The following is a 22368-nucleotide window of genomic DNA, read 5'->3' on the forward strand; positions in this document are numbered from 1 at the left end:
CAATCTTCATTCCACCAATTTCTCCACAATCACCCTCACCTATCATCTGGGGCTGGTACAATAGGCCGAAAGTGGCCTCAGTACCAAGTGTACTTAGTCCCACCCCGCCCGGTCAAACACAGGAATCGTGGGTTCGAATCCCACTTGAGTCATGGATGTCTTGTATGCTTTTATTCTGTGTTTGTGCAGGCAGCGGTCTTGCGAAGGCCTGATCTCCCGTCCAAGAAGTCCTACCGACTGTCTGTATGATTATGAAGCTGTAAAATAGAGACCGAGGGTCATCTTGGACCGTAGCGCTCACAGATTATTATGATTATTATTATTATTATTATTATTATTATTATTATTAAGGCACGCAGTAACGTAGTTGGTTGAGACACTNCATAAAGGCATACAAAGCCATACAGTCAACTAAAATAGGATGTATTCGTGAAATAGCTGTCGATAGATCAGTATCAACTAACCCTGGGTGTCAAAGAGTCCTTCATGAGAAGCAAATAGCTAATCAGTTAACAAAGTGTACGCCTCTTAGGAAACGGAAAGGTTGATTACAGTGTCCACTACAGCCCACCACAGCTCTTTAACCTGAGCCAGAAGATTTCAATGCGCACCACACCCCTTATTTTCGTTAAAATGCGTTTGAATCTCATTCTCACATCTACCATTAGATCTTCACACTGTACTCCTACTTCCAAGGTATCGAATAAAAAGTTTCTATGAATTTATCGTCTCTCTCCTATTTTCTGCATTCCCTGATCTCATTCTCTTTCATTTTATCACCCTAAAATATTTCACAGAAGACAATAAATTATGATATTTTTCATGATATGGTTTTCTCCAGTCACTTATGCCGTTATCTCTGTTGTGTCTGACTATTCTCCTCGGCATCCTAGTCTCAATTACCGTCACTCTATGTTCTCTTATTAGAAGAAAAAAGTTCCACACTCCTATTGAAGAACAGGTAAAATTACAGCTTTCAGTGTTTCAGTACTGGCAATTACAGTTGGAAAAGTAATTTACTTAAAGGAGTCACTGATTTGTTTGATTTATACTTGTGTGTTCAGTTATGAAACTTAGAAACATTAAATATTACAGACTTTGGAAGTTTGTACGAAGTGTATCGGAAAGTTCCCGGACTAGGTAAAAAATAAATGCTTAATTCAATTTTGGTCGCTATCTCCTTCAAAATAGACTCCATGGGAACATGCACTCCTACTGCGACCCAACCGCTTTTTCCACTCTTCATAAGCACCGTGGAAGTTATTTTCCTCAATGCTGTCGAGTACCGCTTGCAACTTCCTTTGGATGTCAGACACTGTTTCAAAACGTCGTCTCTTCAGTTTCATTTTCAATTTGGGAAACAGAACGAAATCGCAGGGGACTAAGTTCGGGAAGTAGGGTGGATGGGAAGCGGTAACCATGTTGTTGTTAGTCACAAATTCTTTGGTTATCAGGAACGTTTGCACGGGCGCGTTTTCGTGATGAAGGAGCAATGTGGCGCATGTTAAAATTTTTTGTTAATCTCTCGTGGCCAACTCCATAAGTCATCCGAACGGTGTCTGCGACCTCATGGATTGTTCAGTAACTGTCTTCGTGGAAGAAATCTCGAATTTTTTTAACATTTTTGTCGTCTTGCTAATGCTTGGTCGCCCTGAACGTTTATCATCTTCAACTGACACTCGACCGGCCTTCAGACGTGAATACCATTCAAAACCGCTGTCCGGCTTAAAGAATATTCTTCAAAAGCTTCACGAGGCATTTCAAGGGTTTCGGTTGCTGATTTACCGAGCTTCGCGCTAAAATTCATGCAGACGCATTGCTCGATTTTGTCATCCATCGCAGACAAAACGAAACACGAAGTCGAAAAAGCGCTAGTGTAAACAATGTTTGTTCACAGCGCGGTGTCACGTGGCAAACTGATACAATAGGCTTTCGGATGTGTGACCTTGGCCTCACCTCTGATCTTCTTCCACCGAGCCTGTTACAACAATAACAGTCCGGGAACTACCCGATATCACCTCGCATTGCAGCTCCTGATGGTTCTGCAACAGAACTGGAATCTCAGATCAGACTCCAAGCTATGCAGCCTTTCAATGATACTTTAGAGAACGGTACAAACTGCATATGAAAAGGAAGAATGTACACCAGAATCTTTTTCAGACAAGCTCTTTGCAGTTTTCCATACAACATATACCTCGTATGTTGATGTTCATTTACTTTAAAATACATATTTATTTATTTCCGTGTCTCATTATCTGGTATGTCGTAGTGCGAGACTAAAGTCATTAAACACTATCGAGCAATGGTCTCTTATGAATTTCAAATGTCATGTTCTATTAGCACCCCTTTTCTCTCTTTGATGCATATTTACTTATATGCGTGTCTTTAAAGCACTTCACAGAAGCTTTTTTATATGAAATAAGGAAAGCCAATTTTGTTCCTTATTTTGAGCAACAGTAATACAATAAAATATACTATATTGGAAGCTTGTAACAAGTGAGTCACTTCGTACAAATTAACCACTACAGAAATCAACTCTATGCGGACAATGACGGGTGGTGAAAATTATAAGAGTAAAGTTTCCCGTATGATGAACACCAGAAAAGAAATGTATTGACGCCTGTTTCCTAGAAAACGCGACGAGGAATTTTGTAGGTCTCGGATTTGGCGAAAAAATTTTATTGGACAGTCACTTTTACACTCACGCTTACAATTATTACACTATTACATTTTTTCTTCAATGTTACAACCCTCTTGCACCTCTGATCTCGGTGAAATGATTCTGCTCTGCTCAGAGCTCAATTGTCAATAGTTCTCGTCGGATACGAACTATCCTGGTCTCTAGTCGGATATCAACTCTGATAGTCTCTTGCCAAAAACGAATTGTTTATCCTGAACTCGGGACTGAATAGGGAACACCTTGTTGGAGGGTTAATTTCGTCCGCTGCTAAGCAACGACTCTCTTGTTGCCGCGAGAATACGTGTCTGCATCAAACAATTCGTTTGCAACATTGGAAACCCCACTGCTAGACTTCTATCAGCGGGGCAACAATTTCCTAGGCATCGCTGCCTAGGAATTGCTAGCGATGGACCAGAGATTGACGTCTTATAGTCCGGCTTTCAGGCAGCACGTCACAATATTTACTCTTATCTGTGGCTCTACATCCCTTTTGAATCTTGGCCGCTTTTTCAGTTTCTTAATCTGTACAAAGTCTAGGACTCCTTGGATGGGAGATCAGCCCGTCGCAAGGCCGCTACCGACACACACAACAACACAAACACATTATAAACGCACACAGACATCCATGCTTCAAGTGGGACGTGAACCCAAGATTCCAGTGTTTGAGGGGGCAAAGATGGTTCATGCCTTATACTGCAAAGCACTGTGGTCGGCTGCCGGAACAGAAAGAGGCAAAATAAATAGATAATGATTTCAACTATTGCTTAGTCCAAGGAGGCAGTTATTACCTTAAAAATTTAATATAATTTCTAACGTTAAATTGTTTATGAGCAGACACCTCTCGTTACACCAAACCAAGGGCCGATCACAGTGGCCTCGCGGTCTAAGGTATGAACTGTCTTCGTCCGCTTAACACTTGGATCGTGGGTTCGAATCCCACCAAAGGAATGGATGCAAGTGTTGTGTACGTTTATTCTGCGTTTGTGCTGTTCTGTGTGTAGGTACAGGCCTTGAGACGGGCTGAAATCCGTCTTACCGATTGTGTATATGGTCCGATCTAGAAGCTGAAAAAGCGGTCAAGGCCCAACAAAGGGCTACAGAGCAATAACAACAGCAACAACAACAACAATATAATAATAATAATAGTAAAATTCACTACGGAATCCAAAGCAAATATTTGTCATTACTTTATTTAGGCAACACTTTAGTTCACGTGATGAAAATGCGTGATATAACTTACTACACTCGTTCACACGGCTGACTGCTATCCACCAACGAAGAGGAGGCGAAACAAGTATCAAGGACCACCCGCATATGCTGTACAAGCTGGACACTTCAGCATAAATATTGGAACTCCTCCTACCGTGTCCGCTGGTATACGCAAGTTCGGTGTGTCACTAAATGAACTGTACAAAGGTCAAGGTCGATCATACTTGCCCACAATAAACTTCACTCTCACGTCGCTGCAGAAAAACAGGTCTATACCACAACAATACATAAAAAATGCGGAATGAACTTAAGGCAAGGGCACGTGGTAGCGTAGTTGCTTGAGGCACTATGTTACAAACCGGAAGGTCGCGGGTTCGACTCTATGAGGTTGATTTTTTTATTTTACCCAATCCTTCCTGCCGCACTCAGCCTCTAACGGAAATGAGTATCAGGAATATTCCTGAGGGGGGGGGGTAAAGGGCGTCGGCGCGTAAGGCCGACAATCTTAGCACCATCTGTGAGCCGATTGTCTAGATAACATATGGGAGCCTCGACGTCTCACAACCTTATGGGCCTTCACAGCCTGTTACAGGGATAAGTAAGTAAAGTTAAGGCAAAGGTATCCCTGTAACAGGCTTTGGAGGCCTATAGGTTTGTGAGATGTTGAGGCTGCCACAAGTTCTAGACAGTGGGCTCACAGATGGCGCTAAGTTTGTCAGACTTACTCGACGGCCGCCCTTTACCCCCCAGAATATTCCTGGTACTCATTTCTGATACAGGCTGAGTCGACTACAGGCCCACAGAGCGACTGGATGGATAAGGTGAATTGAAAAAATCCACATCATCGGAATTCGATCCCGTTACCTTCCGGCTTGTAGCACAGTGCCTCAACCAACTACGCTACCGAACAGCGATAGCTTCATCAACTTACACATTATGTTTTATGTTCTATCCCAATACAAAATTATACGTGCCTAATTATTGCCATCAAATTGAAAGCTAAATAGAGATTCTGTGCAGCCGCCATACTTTCATTTTACATTCCCCGAAAAGCGGCTGCCTTGACATACGTTGCACGTCCTCCGACATGAAATATCGGAAATGTTGCTTCCACGTCAGAACGTCACAAAATTGTCATATTGTTGTTGGTGGTATAAAAATGAACAATTTTGGGCTCGTCTCTAGATTCATATAAATTGGCTGGTTAATTATGAAAGGGTACAAACCTAAACATGGACACTGTGACACAAGGATATAGCGATTCCTAAATCCTACCTTTTCCTATTGCTTTCACACTACAGATTTCGATAATATCGGGCTGATACTTATGTACAAAGTTATATAAATGCCTCTTAATGCCATGTTTCCCAAATTTTGTTCCGCTAAACCCTGAAATTTCCCGAAATGAAAATCAGTGCTCATGCAGAAAATTACATTATAATAAAAACGGCCACTTAATTACTATTATTTTAATTTTTTATTATCTTTATAATATTCTTTTAAAATGATTTTTATTTTGGAGAGTCTTTGAAATATGAATGTCATTTTCAAAGGGTGAAATGAACGAGCCATATTGTATATTTACCTCAGTGGAGGGAATACAGTTCATTAGTTAATAACCTTTGTCATCAAATACTCGTGTAAAACTCGATTTTCGAATTATGTAGCAGTAAAATCGAAATACAGAAAGAGACTAAATGCGTTTTCAGTTTTATAATCTACTTTCCATCATTAAGGCAAATATAAAACAAATTTACCAATAGGAAAAAAAAAACACATTTCGCATTGAAAATTGCAAAAATGTGGCTCATTAAATTCTAAGCTTCGCATACACGAAATATGACTTTTTCTTCTAAATTTGTGCAATTAAAATATTGTAACAGATGTGATCAACGCGTTGCCAGGGAACACCTCTGTAAACACGGTCAAACACGCAACAATAGATGAGGCCGTGTTCTTTATGGAGTCCGCGACGAGCAACGGTGAAACAACAAGTTTCTAAGCACGGCAAACACACTTCCGTGTAAGCAGTGACGTCGGCAACAGCAGATACAGTGATTTTCGAGCGTCTCATAAGACAAGTGCATGCAGTGACAAGAGTTCGTTCATGGGCAGCTACGAGTTAGCCGTAAGCTGGAGGAGTGAGTCCAGAAGAATTTTTAGTTCCGAGGTTCCAGAGTGACTGAAGACGAAATGGCAAGAAGACTTCATAGTGATTTGAAGTGCTAGTTTCTGTGTTGAGATCCGTTGCTAGGAGACGACTAGTGGAAACTGAGAATCCTGGTGCGTGTGGAACGGCGAACTGGAAAGTGTGCAAATCAGCGATAGCGCTGTATTTAAATATGATTAAGAAAACGTGTAACCAAGGTGCCAGTATATACAATCATCCGAACTACATCCCGTTAGTTTCATCACGCGCAACACCCTGTACGTGACAATATATTGATCGCATGTCTTCATTTGTTTTTATCTTGCATTTTCTTATTTATTATTTTGGCTTTGTGTTTAAGCTCGATTTATAAGAATTTCATTCATGTTCCGTAGAGGATTTCCGAGTGCGAAATGGTTGTTTCCTAATTAAATTGGGAAGTACTCAGCAATCAATTCAGTAGTTCCTCTGAGAGATATCCACATGAACATGGAGATACCAAACGCCCACCTTTCCTTAGAAAGAAAGGAAGCCAACGAATGTAAAACATACAGCGTAGAGGCTTTGAGTGACTGTACGAGAGCCACCTCGATGTCATAACCCTTTTAATGACGCACTTTGTAGAATTGTCATAAAACTCCCCTTCTTTCTGTAGTAAAGTTGTTTACACAATGAAAAGTAAGCTAGCTAGTGTCTAAGACATCCTTGTTACTGTAGTCAGGCATAGCCTTACAGTACTTCTTAATGTTCCCTCTAGCATTATATTTCATCTCTTCAGTTCTTTCCCAGTCACAGAATTAATTCCAGTTAATCAATTAATAAACTTCAAGACGACCTGGTCATCCTCCTTTGATGGTTTAGGCCGTCTGGCAGGCGACCATTCAGAACCAATTAATTATGAAATTATGAATCTTATAGAGAGGTGGTTGGGATCCTTGGATGGGGGATCAGCCCGTCGTATGCCTCAGCATTCAGATGTCTAAAATTAAGTAGCCTCATGAATGAGATATATTGTGAAGTGACGTTTGAAAATCGGTATAGCGGGGCCAGGGTACACGTTCATTGCTAGACAACGACTCGATAAACAGGTTCCTGCGGAAAAGAATAAACAAGGAACAATCGAGGTATTGTTGAGCAATAAAGATGGAAAAAGTGTTTTCTGCTGGATACGCACAGACGTTATATAACGAGAATCCCAGGCCACATGAGATTTAATTGATAAGAGTCTCTAAAGATGGCGGTTGGATAATTGAGAAGACATGGCAACAGAGGAATTAGGCTGAGCAAGAATGACTTCATGTGTGCTGCAGTTACGGTAAGACCGGTATAATTACTATGTTGAAATTCGTTGCCAGGCTGCGACTAGCGAAGGCAAAACCCTAGTGCGTGTGTGCGTGCGTGCGTGTGTAAAACGGTGAATTGTAAAGTGTACAGTTCAGCGATAGTGTTGTATTGCTTGAAGCTATGAGTTGAATATATAGGCGATATAAATCCAATCATCCAATCCAAACTCCGTCAAAAGTCACTAATACATATGATAATATTCTATTAATCAAATTCCGGACTCAAATTTAATGAATGATCGAATGTCGAGGAACCTATTTGTATAATGCTCAAAACTACTGCTTCTTATTTGGAATATCCACCGTTCGAATCTCATTTGAAAGTAACGTATTACAATTTTTATTTCCCTCTCCCATACGATATGCCACTACTATTCATTCACTCATCCACGGCTCTACAGCCCTTTATCAGGCCCTGGCCTCTTCTTCTCTTTATCCCAGACAGTAGGACTCCTTGGAAGGGGGATCAGCCCGTCTGAACGCTGCTACATACACACCGGACAACACAAAGAATAAACGCGTATACGGACTTCCATGTCTTGAGCGGAATTCGAACCCACGATCCCAGTAGTCGATGGAGCGAGGGAAATTCCTGCCTCAGACCTCTCCGCAATTTTAATCGGCCACACTACTACTATTAAATAAATTCCGTGGTTTTAGTCCGCAAACGAAATATACCTACAGAGCAACTGTCGCTTGTCGGCGAAGTTAGTGCCAACTTTAGCTGATAGAGGGTGTCGCGTGGTCCACCCAACGAATCCTCACGGCCGTTAATCTCGGTTTTCTAGACCGGAGCCGCCATTTCCTTGAAATAGCTCCTTAATTATCCTCATGACGCTGAATGGACCCCGTTCCAGACCCATTACTTCTCAGAACACCTAGTAGGGTCGGGAATCGAACCCGGGCCTCTGGATCTGTAGCCAGGAACTCTGACCACTAGACCACAGAAGCGATCTACTACTGCTAATATTATTACTGCTAATGTTTTTACTACAAATACAAATAATAAATTTATTTTTAAGTGACGTAGTTGAGCGAGACTACGCATTTCTAAACATAAATACTGCAGTGCTTTAAATGGCCATTCACAAAAAATGTTTGATTATTTTATTTCTTTGGAAAGTTCTCATGACAAACTTAACGCAGATAATTACATGCCTAAGCATATTATTACTTTCAACACAAATTAAATACTTTGTGTAGCTCGTTAACATTAGAAGTCTCAATTACTGTTCACAACACAACTTTATTCTTATATAAAAGATACATCAGTCACCTGGTGGTTTCCTTTCCCAGTATGTGCATGAGACACTCACCTATTCAGCTGGTTCCTTACGGAGACTCGCCTCATCATTTAACAAGCTATTCATGAAATAAAAGACTTTTTATGTAATATGTAAATAAAAGAATTTTATTTAATAAGCACAGAGCTACTGAATTAGAGAGCAAAGAAATAAAGAAAAAGGTTTAGAAGTAAATAGGACTAGGAAGAGGGAAGAGTATCTTATAAAGAATGAAAAAATGAAAATGGAAAGATAAAAAATTGAACGAAAAAAGAAAAGAGAACGCATGAAACTGAAGAGCAAAAACAGATAAATGGGAGAATGAAAGAAAATGAAAGAAGAGAGTAAAAATGAAATTCCAAAAGTAAGAAAAACAAAAGGAAAAACAGACAAATTAACAAAGGAAGAATAAGTAAGCGAAAAATGGTGAACGTAATAGAGAGGAAAAATGAGAAGAATATAGAACAAGAAGAGAAGAAAAAGGAGCACGCAGAGAAGAAAATAGGCTAGAAAAACAATAAAAGAGAAGATGAAGAAAAAAGTGAAAAACGAAACTAACAAAGAAACAGAAAAGAGCAAAGATGAAAGGATGAAAGAAGAAAATAAAGAAAATAAAAACACGTATAAACTGAGAAACAGAGACAAAAAGATAGAAAGAGGGAAGAAGACAAGGTAGAAAATAGCAGAGGAGGAAAGAAGAGAAACAGGCTAATAACGAAAGAAAGGAAATAAACACAATGAGAAAGATAAAAACGGAAAGGACTAAGGAGGGGGGGGGGGTTATTCGCGAGAGATTCACGCACAGCCGTAACGACTCCATTAGATAAGGCAGACAACATGGAGAAGCTCCCTTTATACGTTTAGTATGCAAATGACGTCATAATTAATGCATCAGCACGGGGTGGACTGACGCTCATTGGCAACGTCAGTGTAATTATCAGTAGTTTAGACTTCAAACTGCTGCTAGGGCGAGCGGCACACAAACAGCGCGTCCCGCCACAAAGGGACAACTGACCGCCTTCCTCACAAGACAATGCCTTGTGATGAAAATTAACGACATGATACAAAGGTGGGGGGGGAGCCACGTACTGGAAGAAGCCGCAGTTGGCGTGGTGTATTTAGGGTTCCGAAGGATTACATTTACACGATACAAAATGACAACTTTTAATCCGAGACGCTTGTTCATGTGATAGAACATTCAAGGAAAAACAGTGTGCCAAGTAGGGGAAGAGAATGATACAGGAAGGACATGTAGCAGGCATAGCGGCAGTAGGAATGCTTACAGTATTTAGTTGAAAATTTTAACAGACCACTTGAGAAATTTTGTCGTAGGTGAGTGGATAATATTGAAATGTGTACTGGAGATGCTGGGTATTAGAACCTAACCTTGTCTTCTACTCGTATCTGTAGTAATTACGAAGTTTCTGGACTCTGTACATCGTCTGCTATTCCAAACGGCATATGAAACATTCTCAAAAATATGTCGATTTACGTCTCAGGTAAGAGATTAGAATACATCTAGGCCTACTCAGCTGGATTCGTCAGCAAGAGCAACTTTCTGTAATTGGACAGTCTGTCTTCCGTTCGACGAACTAGACCAGTCCAGTGTTTCTCGGCAATTTTGCTTCCAGTGCAATGAATCTGTTTAAACAATGTAATCATAAGTGGCTGTTTGGAAGAAATTACCTACAGGCCATAAACTTGCCACCGTACTTATCACTGTACAAAAGGATACAAAAACAAAAATTCAAACATTTCAGTTGTGATTACGTACCCCAAAGAATAATTTCGCATAATTTTAGAGTTGTCTTACCACTGGTTGATTAACACTGTGATAGATGATGGCCGAAGTCCAGAATACACAGCGGCCTTCAGAACCCTTTTTCAGTTCATGAAACCATTCGCCTGTGGATATTGTTTAGTGCAGGCCCTTGTCAATATGGAAATGGCGGGGGAGGACGGGAATCCATTGACCAGCTGGAAGACTGGGAGCTTCTCAGGAAGGAATGTTCTCCATGGAGTTATTTAAGAGAATATGGCTATAAGGAAGACCTGCAGCCAGGCCGCACCATAGCTCAAGCGGTTAGTCGCTGGCTTCCAACCGCGGCGGCCCGTGTTCGAACCCGGATCTGGTTAAATGGGATTTGTGGTGGACAAAGTGGCGCTGGGGCAGGTTTTCTCAGAGTACTTCTGTTTCCCCTGCCAATTTTCATTCCACCAAATTCTCCATCATCATAATCAACCGGGGCAAAAACATTAGGCCAATAAGAGACCGACATGCCGAGTGCACCCAGTTGGACTCCACCCCCCCACAATGCGAATTAGAAGAAAGACCTGCAGCCAAAAGTTCTCTGAACACTAGAAGTTTACACTCGCCACAAAGTAGCAAAACCGATAAGAATTATTTCGACGAAATTATGCATCATTTAAACACAAGGTCATACAACTTTCACAAACTTATAATAGTTTATCAGTTACAGTTATCAAACTAAAATATTTCGCCTGTTAGTTCACAGTTTCACACAACATTGCCTCCACATTATCAAGAAATGTCACTATATATGTCAAGAATTAGAATAAATGGTGCTTCCCGTTCCTACGAGCTCTCATGGCAGCCATATTGATAGTGTCGAGGAGAACAAAGTATTGGGGAAAACTTGCTTTTGGTGACATAGTGGCCATATTATGATTAGCAATTCTTTTTCAATTTATATAAAATATATTTCTTGTCTGTTGTACGCTGTATGCATAATATCTGGAGAAGAAAATTATACTTCTGTTTCTGACTGTGAAGTGACGCCATTTTCTCTCTATAATCAGGACTTTTGACAGACGTACCTAAGTTCAGCATAAAGAACGGCATAATAAAGCAGTCAATATCTAAAACATTTTGTCGTAATTCGATCATGGTATGGACAGATACTGCCGGGATACGTACTAGGCGGCCGGGGTTGGATTCTTGGTAGGGGCAAGAGATTTTCTCTACTCTGCAACGTCAAGGCTTGTTCTGGGGCCCATCTACCCTCTTATCTAATGAGTATCGAAGGCTCTTTCCCCTCAGGTAAAGCGGTAGTGGGTGAAACTGACCACTCACCTTAATTTAGTGCCGAAATAAGAAACGGTGGGGCTATACCTTCACTCCCCCATATGTCAAGACGTAGTGCTTATATAATTAAATACAATGACAAATTGACAGTTTTATGGATAGATACAAGGGTTTAAAAAGAAGTTTGTCCTCAGTAAAAGCGGCCTCTAGAGGCAGGTCCTTCAATCGAACTGAAGGGGCTGCCTGAGACTACAGCTTCAAATACGGATGGCAGACAAGTACGGAGCATTGGTATAATAACCGAAGTGTTAGGGTAAAAGCCTACCCCAGTGTCGCTTGATCCACCACAAAACCAACATGACGTACAGTGGGATTGAAAAAGAGATACTCTAGTAAGAAGCCGGCGACCACTAGCCTCACTTTCTTTCTTATCTTTCTGCTATCAGACTCAACACAAGAATCACTCCATCCTGGTTTCACTTCACTCATGCTAATAACTGCATTCATTTCGTTGGATTGGGCCTGCTTCCAGAGTGCCAGCCCGCCATTAGTGTAAGTACCAGTTGAAGCGTTTTGTGTAGTTGTTAGCTAAGGACTAAACACCAGGATCTACATGACCGCTTGGGTCGTCATTCACTACTGATACTAATTTTTAGGAAAGAAAAAGTGGAGCAGTGCATTAACACATCGATGTACGAATTCATTTCCATTATCCAATTAAAGACAGATGTAAGTTTCTTACACCAACTTTAATTCCCTTATACCGTTATTGCATTTATGTTGTAAAAAAAAGAACAAGAAAAAGAACATAATTTCGTCCATCCGGCAAATGGTAACATGTATTTTACAGGTATATTAAGTGTTGTTTAATAATACACTAAATGCGTGAGACGCCATAACCTATTGTACTCCCCGTAATGTTGGTAATAATTCCTTTAAATGGATTAAGACAAGCAATTTGAACATCATGCACAAACTACCTACAGCTTCCATTGTCTGACGTTTCGGACGTTGGTTCTGCCCTGCTTTGTTCTTCACACAGAAATAAGTTTCATACTTGGGAGGCGGAGACAGAGCCACTCTCCGAAACGTCACGTAGGTACATCTTGCCACTGGGCAACGCCCTAAGTTAATACTGGTATTATGAAGCACTAAACCCATTTACTTTAGAGGATATTAAGAAAATATACAATTCACTACACAATCAGATGAACAACAAGTTTATTTCTCTCAGCGTCTTAATTAATTTACGACATTAAAGCACGGTGTCTGCTACGTGCAACGCTGCTTAAATAACATTCAAAGACTGTATTTTGTCTAGAGTATAGTTATGCGTTTTATAAGAGACTTGCAATATGAAGCCACTTTTTCCCCCCAACACAAAACAAACTCTGTGGCCTGTATACCGCAAGCGAACTATGCCGGCCGAGCGACCGCCACTTGTCAGCCAAGTTAGTGCCAAATTTAGCGGATAGAGATATCGCGTGGTCAGCGCAACGAATCCCCACGGCTGTTAATTTTGGTTTTCTAGACCGGGGTAGCTATTTCCTTGAAATAGCTCCTCAATTATCCTCACGATGCAGAGTGGACCCGTTCCAGACCCACTACTTCTCAGAAAATCTGGTAGCACCGGGAATCGAACCTGGAACTCTGGATCTGTAGGCATGAACTCTGACCACTAGACCACAGAGTTCGCTTGCAGACTCAAGCCACGGAGTATGTAGAGTGTAGTTATGCGTTTTATAAGAGTCTTACAATATAAAGCTACTTTTCCTGTAAAGAGTGTTGAACTGTTGGCCCTGACAATTCGGCTCATTGTGTTTTCTGTGAGGTAGAAACTAATTATGAAATATTATTCACACTAATATTATACTTCAAAGTGTGAGTGACATTACGTAATCTGCAAAATCTGACTCCGTCAAACGGTGTAAGATATAATTGAGGGAAAGGACATGTTCTATTTTAACGAAGTTTTCTAGCATTTGTCAAGAGCGACATATTAATCAGAGTGGAGATTCTGACCCAGTATCTCCAAAATATGAAGCAGTGCTTGGACAAGGCGAGGCACGTTCCCTTTGCAACTTATCATAAAGGATATTCGGTCTTACAATAGAACAGACAGAAGAAACGCAGTAAGCATCCAGTGCTAGTTCATTCTGACTGGAAAATTTATAATCAGTAACAAATATAGGCACTCACCATTCAAATGTAATCATATTTCATTCTCAAATTTCTGTTTCTTTTAGTGTATAAGTGTCTAACTAATTCCCGAATAGAATGTCCGTTGTCGACACAGTGTTCCTATTGTAACATACTCGATACAATAGAGAAGAGTGCTTTTCGCGTAAGCTATTGTGACGTGTATATCAATTGCTAGGCAACATCTTGGTAAACACATGCCCGCGAAGCACAAGCATGCGACAATAGAAAGTCCATTGCTCGGCAACGACCAGCAAAGCCGCCTGCTTAACAATATAGGCTATTTTCTGCGTAGTTCGTGCCGAGGGGTTATAAATTGGCATAGAAGACACGACGGTACATTGTAAAAGACAGACCAGTACTCTCGTCAGAGAAGGCGCCACACATCAAGAAACAGGCAGATATCAGACAGAAACAAATCTGGTCTTATGTCCCAAATGGGTGCTTGACACAAAGACAGACTGGCCGACTGACCGTCTGTCGTACTACAACTTTGACTTCGATTTAGACACGAAAGAGTACTGAATAGTAGTCGGATGAAAATTGGGTCGAGTTCTGGAGACGGCAGTCGAAGGTAACTGAGAAGAAACTGCAAGAAAGGAATTAGGAGTGCAAAGAAGACTTCATGTGTATTTGAAGTTACAATGAGACTGATAAATCCGTTGCCAGGATACGGCTAGTGCGTGTGCAGCGGCGAACTGTAAAGTGTATAGAATAGCGCTGTAATGTCTGAAGTCCTGAGCTGTGTGAATGTATAAGGCGCAGTAATTCAAAATCCGTCTTATAGGTCACCCTATACCTGACAGTATTTCCAACATTTTGCCCAACCTCTCAAATCCATTGTATTTGCCTAACGGTCCCCTAGCATATACCAGTTTAATGAAGATTGCTCTGTGTATCCCAAAATACTGTAAATAAAGCTCTGACATCTTTCTGGGAATGTATTCACCGTTCACGACTCTGCCCGTACCTTGCGCCTGGAAATTTCCACTTCTTTGTATCATTAAAAGCACTTATGACATCACAATGAAATGAAAACCGGGTTGCGTTAGGGACAGAAAACACTCAACCCTTATATATTCTCCGCCGGAATCAAGCACGTGATGTATCGTTATGACAAATGTCTCAACTGGTCTAGCAAATTGCATTCAGGAACACGATATCAGGTAGCCCTTTTCGTTTTGGATATCTGTGTCAAAGTAACAACAGGATTGTAACGCACCCTCGGACCTTTCTTATTATCGAACGAGTAATTTATGCTTCTTTTCGGGATAGCGCAGTCGGTATAGCGAGTGACCACGACTGGACTGTCGAGGGGTAGGAGTTCAAGTCCCGGTACGGACGAAATTCTTCTCTTCTCCACGTGGTCCAGACCGGTTCTGGAGCTCACCAAGCCACCTATCCCATAAGTACCGACGATAAAGCAACCAGGACGTGAAGCTGACCATCTACTCCTAGTGCCAAGGTCAGGAATACATGGATATATATATCCACTTCCCTATAAGCCTTCATGGCGTAGTTCACAGGGATAGCTTTACCTTCATATACTACGATTCACTAGGTTGCGCGCCGTGGAATACATTAGGTCTACTCAGATTCTACTGTCATTCAGTTCAGAAGATTGGAACCTACCTACACTAGCAGCATTGCTATTAATACATAATTTCTTAAAAGGTTACGACACCAAAATACAACCTGAATCTCCAAGCGGGACAGACTCAAAACAGAGGCCACAAGTTCAGTGGCAGATATTCTGTGACTTCGTTTTCTTTTGTTTATAAAATTGCAATTTTGTTGTGTTGTAATACAAGGAGCAAGAATAGCGTAGTAGTTGGAGCGACTGGATACGGACTGGGCGACGGAGGGGTCTGAGTTCGAGTCCCAGTAGGGTTAAAATTTTTTCTTCTCCACGTCTTTCAGACCGCCTCTGGGGTCCACCCAATCTCCTAGCCAATGGGTACGTGAGGCTCTTTTCCGGGGGGGTAGAGCGATCGGGGCGTGAAGCTGACGACTCACCAACCAGTAGCAAGTTCAAGAAAGAGTGGATCTATACATCAACTCCCTCATACGTCTTCAAGACCTAGGGTTTAATTAGTTAAGTACAGGGACTGCTATATATTTGTACTAAAATAAATATTTGTAAAAAAAATACACTCCTAAGAAAAGGGGAATCTTTGTTTTAATACAGTTTTTTGACAAAATGTCCGGTGGAAAGCGAGAAACATGAAGTGGAGAATCATTGTCTTAATTCATGAGGATTGAGAGAAACTTAGCACTACTACTACTTTGCAGAGTCTGTACACTTATTCGCTGACAACACTGATCTCATCAGAATAACAAAGAAGTAGATGCGGAAGTTACGGACCGGGCTTTCCCGGGCGAAACAATGACGTCTATGCTAGCCCGGGATAACAAGGAAGGTACGCTTCATGCATGCCCATGCACAGCTGTGAACCTAGGAGATTCTCTCTGGTTCCTAACTACTGCTAGTAGGGACAATGAAGGAACGTCACTTGCCTGACGCACCTGTTTGAACTGCTCTTCGAAGCTCCACGTCTGCTGCGAGGACGAGGATGACTCGGAGGAGTGTGACGACCCCGAGGAGATGGAGTTCTGAAGGGTTGCGCCGGCTGTCGAGGGCGGCGGGAAACTGGGCGTTGGGGCCGAGATGGGAGGCGCTGCGGAGGCAGCGCTTATGGGAGGCAGGAAGGCGGCCGATGGGTGTGGAAAAGGAAACGGCAGTGGCAAGGAGAAGGCTGGGGGTGGAATCATGACGTTGGGAGACGGGGTGGCAGGCTGTTCCCGCGGGCTGTGTCTGGGGGATGGAGCCTGAAGGTGCGATTGTGACTGGGCGTGAGCCTTCAATTCCCTCTCGATCTCCTCGCGTTCCTCTCGCTCCTGAAACAATCGAAAGATAGCTGCGTCTCATGCAAACACTTAAAAATTCATCCGTAAATATCTTGTCGTTTTGACCTTTACTATATGGAGAAGTATAAATAACAAACCAAATTTAGAATACACAAAATCATATTGTTAGAGGAACTGTTTTACTTCAACAAAAATTTTCAAATAAAATATTTAATATTTACAATAACTAATTATTAAAAGCAACTTTTGATATATTTTTAAACTATTAGTTACCTCAGATATAAATATTTCATAATCTAGAAATATATCAATAAATAATTGATGAAGGTAACATTAAGATACTTTTAAACTATTAGTTACTTCAGATTTAAATATCTCATAATCTAGAAATGTATAGATATCTGAAAAACAGCGAACTATGTAGGGCGAAAAGCAAGCAAAATAAGACAATATCGTCATGTGTATGAACACGACTACAAGTGGGTTTGGATTGGATTTATTGACCACGTTAACACACTACTAGTGATTATATTTAATTATATTTAATCATCTCTTTGCAAATCACTATAAACATGCTAGGTCTTTTCAGTCTACTCAGTCTTCAGCAGTTGTTCCATGTTTACGGTTTCTAGCGTGGAGATTCTTCAGCTTCCGCGCTTACTTCCTAGCTGTCCGGCGATTATAACACAACTCTGAACTCTTGCTCCAGTTTTTCTATTTATAACACCTTAGCACGGACCTCGGAGAAAGCACCGTTTCCAACAGTTCCTTTATCGTTCTCCGTCAACTCGTTGTCGTAGGAACTTGTTCGTTTCGCTGTAGATAACTAGTAACAGGTCTTACACGCTACAATATCAAATAAACAAACTCCGTGACATGTAGTCAGCAAGCGAACTATACCGACTGTGCGACCTCCGCTTCTCGGCTAAGTTAGTGCCAACTTTAGCGGATGGTGGGTGTCCCGTGGTCTCCACGGCCATAGATTTCGGTTTTCTAGACCGAAGCCGCTATTTCCTTGAAATATCTCCCCAGTTATCCTCACGAGGCTGAGTGGACCCCGTTAGAGACACACTACTTGTCAGAAAATCTGGTAGCGCTGGGATTCGAACCCGGGACCTCTGGATCTGTAGCCGGGAACTCTGACCACTAGACCATAGAGGCGGTCACACGCTACAATATAAATTACTAGTTTCCATTTGACACTAAATTACGCGTAACTACATGCAATACAGTTTCTCAAAATTAACAATGCAAAAGAAAGAACGGTACGCGCTGAAGTCTTCTTACACACGGAACCATCGTGGGCTCGCCACTTCCTATATTGGTCACATCTTAACAGCTACGCAACAAAATTACACGGTGTCACATAGTAGTTGTTTTATTCTGTGGTGGTAGGAGTCTGCAGCTTACATATATTTGTATCAGAAGTTTGGGAAATTCACTATATAAAGATTAGGCTACGGTGTTGGTTGAAGAATGAATCGGAGTTCTACAGTGCGTACAATCAAGTGCGCGCCGCGGCTGCAATTTGCCGTGAGTCATACCACCGNTTCATTGAATACCGGGACTCTTTAATAGGGGGCAAAACGAACGGGTCATCTGCACAAGTTAAGAATACATACACGTATACATTCATTCGCCGGTCACGGTAGCCGAGCGGTCTAAGACATGTACTGTCTTCGCTCGCTCCCAAGCCGGGATCGTGGGTTCGAATTCCACTGAGGGCATGGATGTTTGTGTGCGTTTTTCTGTGTTTGTGTACAGGTAGAGGCCTTGCCACGAGCTGATCACCCGCCCAAGGAGTCCTATCGTATGTCTCAGATCTAGTAAAACCGAAGTGAACGGAGAAGTTCATGGAGGTAGGCCTAGGCCCACTGGGGCTTTAGTGTCAATGGAAAAAAAAATTATATTCATTCTCCGGTACATCTTTATGTCACGGTGCTTATAAGGGGGCATGGGGAAGTGTATTTGCTTGAGGCATCGTGCTACAAGCCAGAGGGTCTCGGATTCGATTCCCTAAGAAGTTATTGGATATTGCAATTGTTCCCATATTCCTAGCCGCACTATGATCCTGGGGACTATTCAGCCTTTAACGGAAGTGAGTACCAATATCCTTCTTAGGGTAAAGGGTGGCCGGCCGATGAATAAAGCTGACAACTTTACTGCCATCTGTGAGCCGAGAGGGAACATTGACGTCTCACAACCCTATGGGCCTCCACGGCCTGTTACAGAGTTAACTTTTACATTTTACCTTTGGGGTCCTTATTAAAGCATGGGGAAGTATTGCTTTGTCTACCTTCGGTGTCATCTAGCCTATTGGAAATGAACGGAATGCAAAAAAATTTAAGAGCAAAACTCTTTATTTATTGTAAAATACAAACATTCGCGGTAGAATGACAAATGTAATGAAGATATTATTAGACCATAGATTTCCCCAAAAGTAGAGGCTGTAAAACAAAAAGGAAACGCATGGAAACTTTTATACTTGTACTGTGAAATAAGCTGTACATGCTAATCTCGTCTCCTTCGGACTTACACACCCTGTCCGTTTAATAGTGCAGGCCTATGCACAATAAGTTTGAACTCATTAGCAGTACTGAATTTATGGCAAAACCGTGACAAGATATGCTAAATAAGTCTGAGAATCACGGTGGCTCACAACGTCAACGTGTCTGGCAGCCATATACATAGGTTCGGATAGTATGTGGTGTGATGTCACTTCATAGAGAGGCAATTCCCTTTCGAAGTGTAGGACTTTTCGATCATTTCGGCAACTTATCGCTCGCTCTAATATCCACAGTTAGGTTTACATGACATTTTGTCTTTACTTAGTGCCACGACTCACAACTGCTACAAAGGAAAAGGTAAAGCTGCCCATGTACTTAATTAATTAAGCACTGAACTATGAAGATGTATGGGGGAAAGATGTATAGATCCACATTTTCTTGACCTCTGCACTAGTTGGAGGTGAGTGATCAGTTTCAAGCCCGGGCCGTTTTAATACAAGGGAAATTGTCCCAGATACCCACTGGACAGGAAGCTGGGTGGGTCCAAGAGCCGGTCTGAACGACGTCGAGAAGAGAAAATATTTGACCCTATCGGAACTCGGAGCTCCGACCCCTCAGTCGTCCAGCCCATTGCCAGTCGCTATACCGACTGCACTATCCCCGCCTGTTACGAAGCACAATCAAATATTTCTCCCGAACTTAAAATCCGCGTTGATCATTGTCGAGGTGTTGACTAATATCGGTTTCTCACAAAAATGAAGACCATAACATGGTTTAAAGTTAGAATGCATATGAACATTTGAAAAAATATTAACGTAACTGCAGCATATAATGTCATGTCCCTAACAAAAGGAGTTGATGAATTTATTTCATACTAACAGATCAGAGTTAGCCTTGAAATGCACCTGAAAAATACTAACTGAATTTTAACTGCAGAAATAATCTTATAAAGAGTGGGCAAGTTCTTAATTTTACATTCCAAGAGCACATACGAAAATGCCACCCAAAATGACTTCACTTTTGGCGGCAAATTGCAACACATATATATCTATTTGCTTCGCAGTATTCTGCCCAGCTCTGTGTGTCCGGAGGACACAACGAATAGCGCTGAACGAATGTCACCCATTCAAATTATTATTAAAATCCGGGAAAATACTCATAATGGACATTTCAAACAAAACTCCGTGGCTTTGGTCCGCGAGCGAACTATACCGACCGAGCGACCGCCGCTTGTCGGCGAAGTTAGTGCCAACTTTATGGGATAGAGAGTGTCGCGTGGTCAGCGCAATGAATCCTCACGGCCGTTAATTTCGGTTTTCTAGAGCTGCTATTTCCTTAAAATCACTCCTCAATTATCTTCACGAGGCTAAGTGGACCCCGTTCGAGACCCACTACTTCTCAGAAAATCTGGCAGCGCCGGGAATCAAACCCGGACCTCTGGAACTGTACCCAGGAACTCTGACAACTGAACCACAGAGGCGGTCACCATAACGCACACTTAACAAATAAAAACCTCCGCAGCTCGACCGTAACTCGCGCGTATATAGGAACAAAAGTTGTGAAAGAAAATGAAATACATTTCATGTTCATCTCACCTTTTCTTAGGTTATGCTTTTTAGATAATTACACAAAAGCACCGATAGCGTCATAATTGTTATGCTAAGCATATTTTTCGGAATTCCCTTCATTTAACAAATACCCAAAGGAATTCCTACTGAACCGAATCTAGTGTCTGCAAAGTTCTGGCTGCTCTAACACTGGGATCGCTTATTCGAATCCCGCTCAGTTCATGAATATTTGCCCGTATTTGACTGCAACTCCCTATGTAGTATTGTGATGGCTTGAACTTCTACCCAAGGACACAGAACTATCTTCATGGAGTTGTGTCATTCTCGAGAAATCGCCAGTTGTAGAGATACTCAAGAACTTCCCAGCATTTTATGGAACCACAAGATACATTACCGTGTTCACAAGACCCCGCCACCGATCCCTATCCTAAGCCAGATCAATCCAGTCCATACTACTATCCTATCACTTTAACATTCATTTCAATATTATCCACCCACTTACGTCTCGGTCTGTCCTAGAGGCCTCTTTCCTTCAGGCTTTCCCACCAATATCCTGCATGCATTCCTGTTCTATCCATTCATGCTACATGCCCTGCACATCTCATCCTCCTTGACTTGATCATTCTAATCATACTTGGTAAAGAGTACAAGTTATGAGGATCCTCATTATGCAGTTTTTCCAACGTTTTCTGAAAAATAAGAATCAGATATAACCTGGAACCGAACCTATTCCGTGTTGATAATGATGATGGGTACAGACCTGCTGCTTGAGCTTGGCTAGAACCTCCGGGTCGCCCACGTCCTCCACCGGAAGTCTAGAGAGAGCGTCCTCGCTGTCCTCATCTTGCAACTCCGCCTCACTCAGCTCTTCGTCATTGTTTGACTGAAAGAGAGACACAAGAGTCAGCCTCTCTGCCTAGTAACCACACATCTCGGTTACAATTAACAGTCCAAGCAAAAAAGAAACTGCCTCTGTTTCTGTTCATCAAGACATAGGAGCGCTGCCGTAAAACCCAACGCATAGTAAACGCCGGCACTAGACGGAAGTGAAAATCACCTTCAAGCTCCAACTGTCTTAACCCCGATGAAAATTTCTCGTGTAGGCGTAGTTTATCTCATGATGACATGGTATTAAACAGTCCTGCACATATAGAAGACATATATCTAACTCCACGAAGCAGAATCCGTCTTGAGAAGCTAATAGTCGCTCAGCTGATAAATGCATTTCGGGCACTTGACAGCACCCGAAAGTTCATTAACGAGTTCACAGGATCCTGCTTCTGGTAGTTATCCTGGGTTAGATACAGCCAATATATACCCTCATATCATATTCCTTCAAGATTCATTTTATTATTATCCGTCCATCTATGCATAGTAGGCTTACTCCCAAACGACATTTTCCTTTCAAATTCCGACATAATTATGTGTCCATTTATAATTTCTTCCATCCGTACTGCATCCTCCACACTTTCTACTCACTTATTATTATTATTATTATTATTATTATTATTATTAT

At 41.7% G+C, this 22368-nt stretch overlaps 1 protein-coding gene across 2 annotated transcripts in view; it reads right to left on the bottom strand.

Annotated features, from left to right (window-relative positions):
* LOC111865536 (protein dead ringer) overlaps positions 1–22368 on the bottom strand; it is a 540220-nt gene that overhangs the window by 318364 nt on the left and 199488 nt on the right. For both annotated transcript variants that reach the window (XM_023853648.2, XM_023853649.2), the window contains exons 2-3: positions 21613–21735; positions 16436–16807 (exon numbers count right to left, since the gene is read on the bottom strand). In XM_023853648.2, coding sequence (XP_023709416.1) covers positions 16436–16807; positions 21613–21735 — 495 coding nt within the window. The remainder of the gene's footprint in view (positions 1–16435; positions 16808–21612; positions 21736–22368) is intronic.

The sequence above is a fragment of the Cryptotermes secundus genome, unplaced genomic scaffold, assembly GCF_002891405.2.
Source record: "Cryptotermes secundus unplaced genomic scaffold, Csec_1.0 scaffold722, whole genome shotgun sequence".
NCBI classification, from domain to species: Eukaryota; Metazoa; Arthropoda; class Insecta; order Blattodea; family Kalotermitidae; genus Cryptotermes; species Cryptotermes secundus.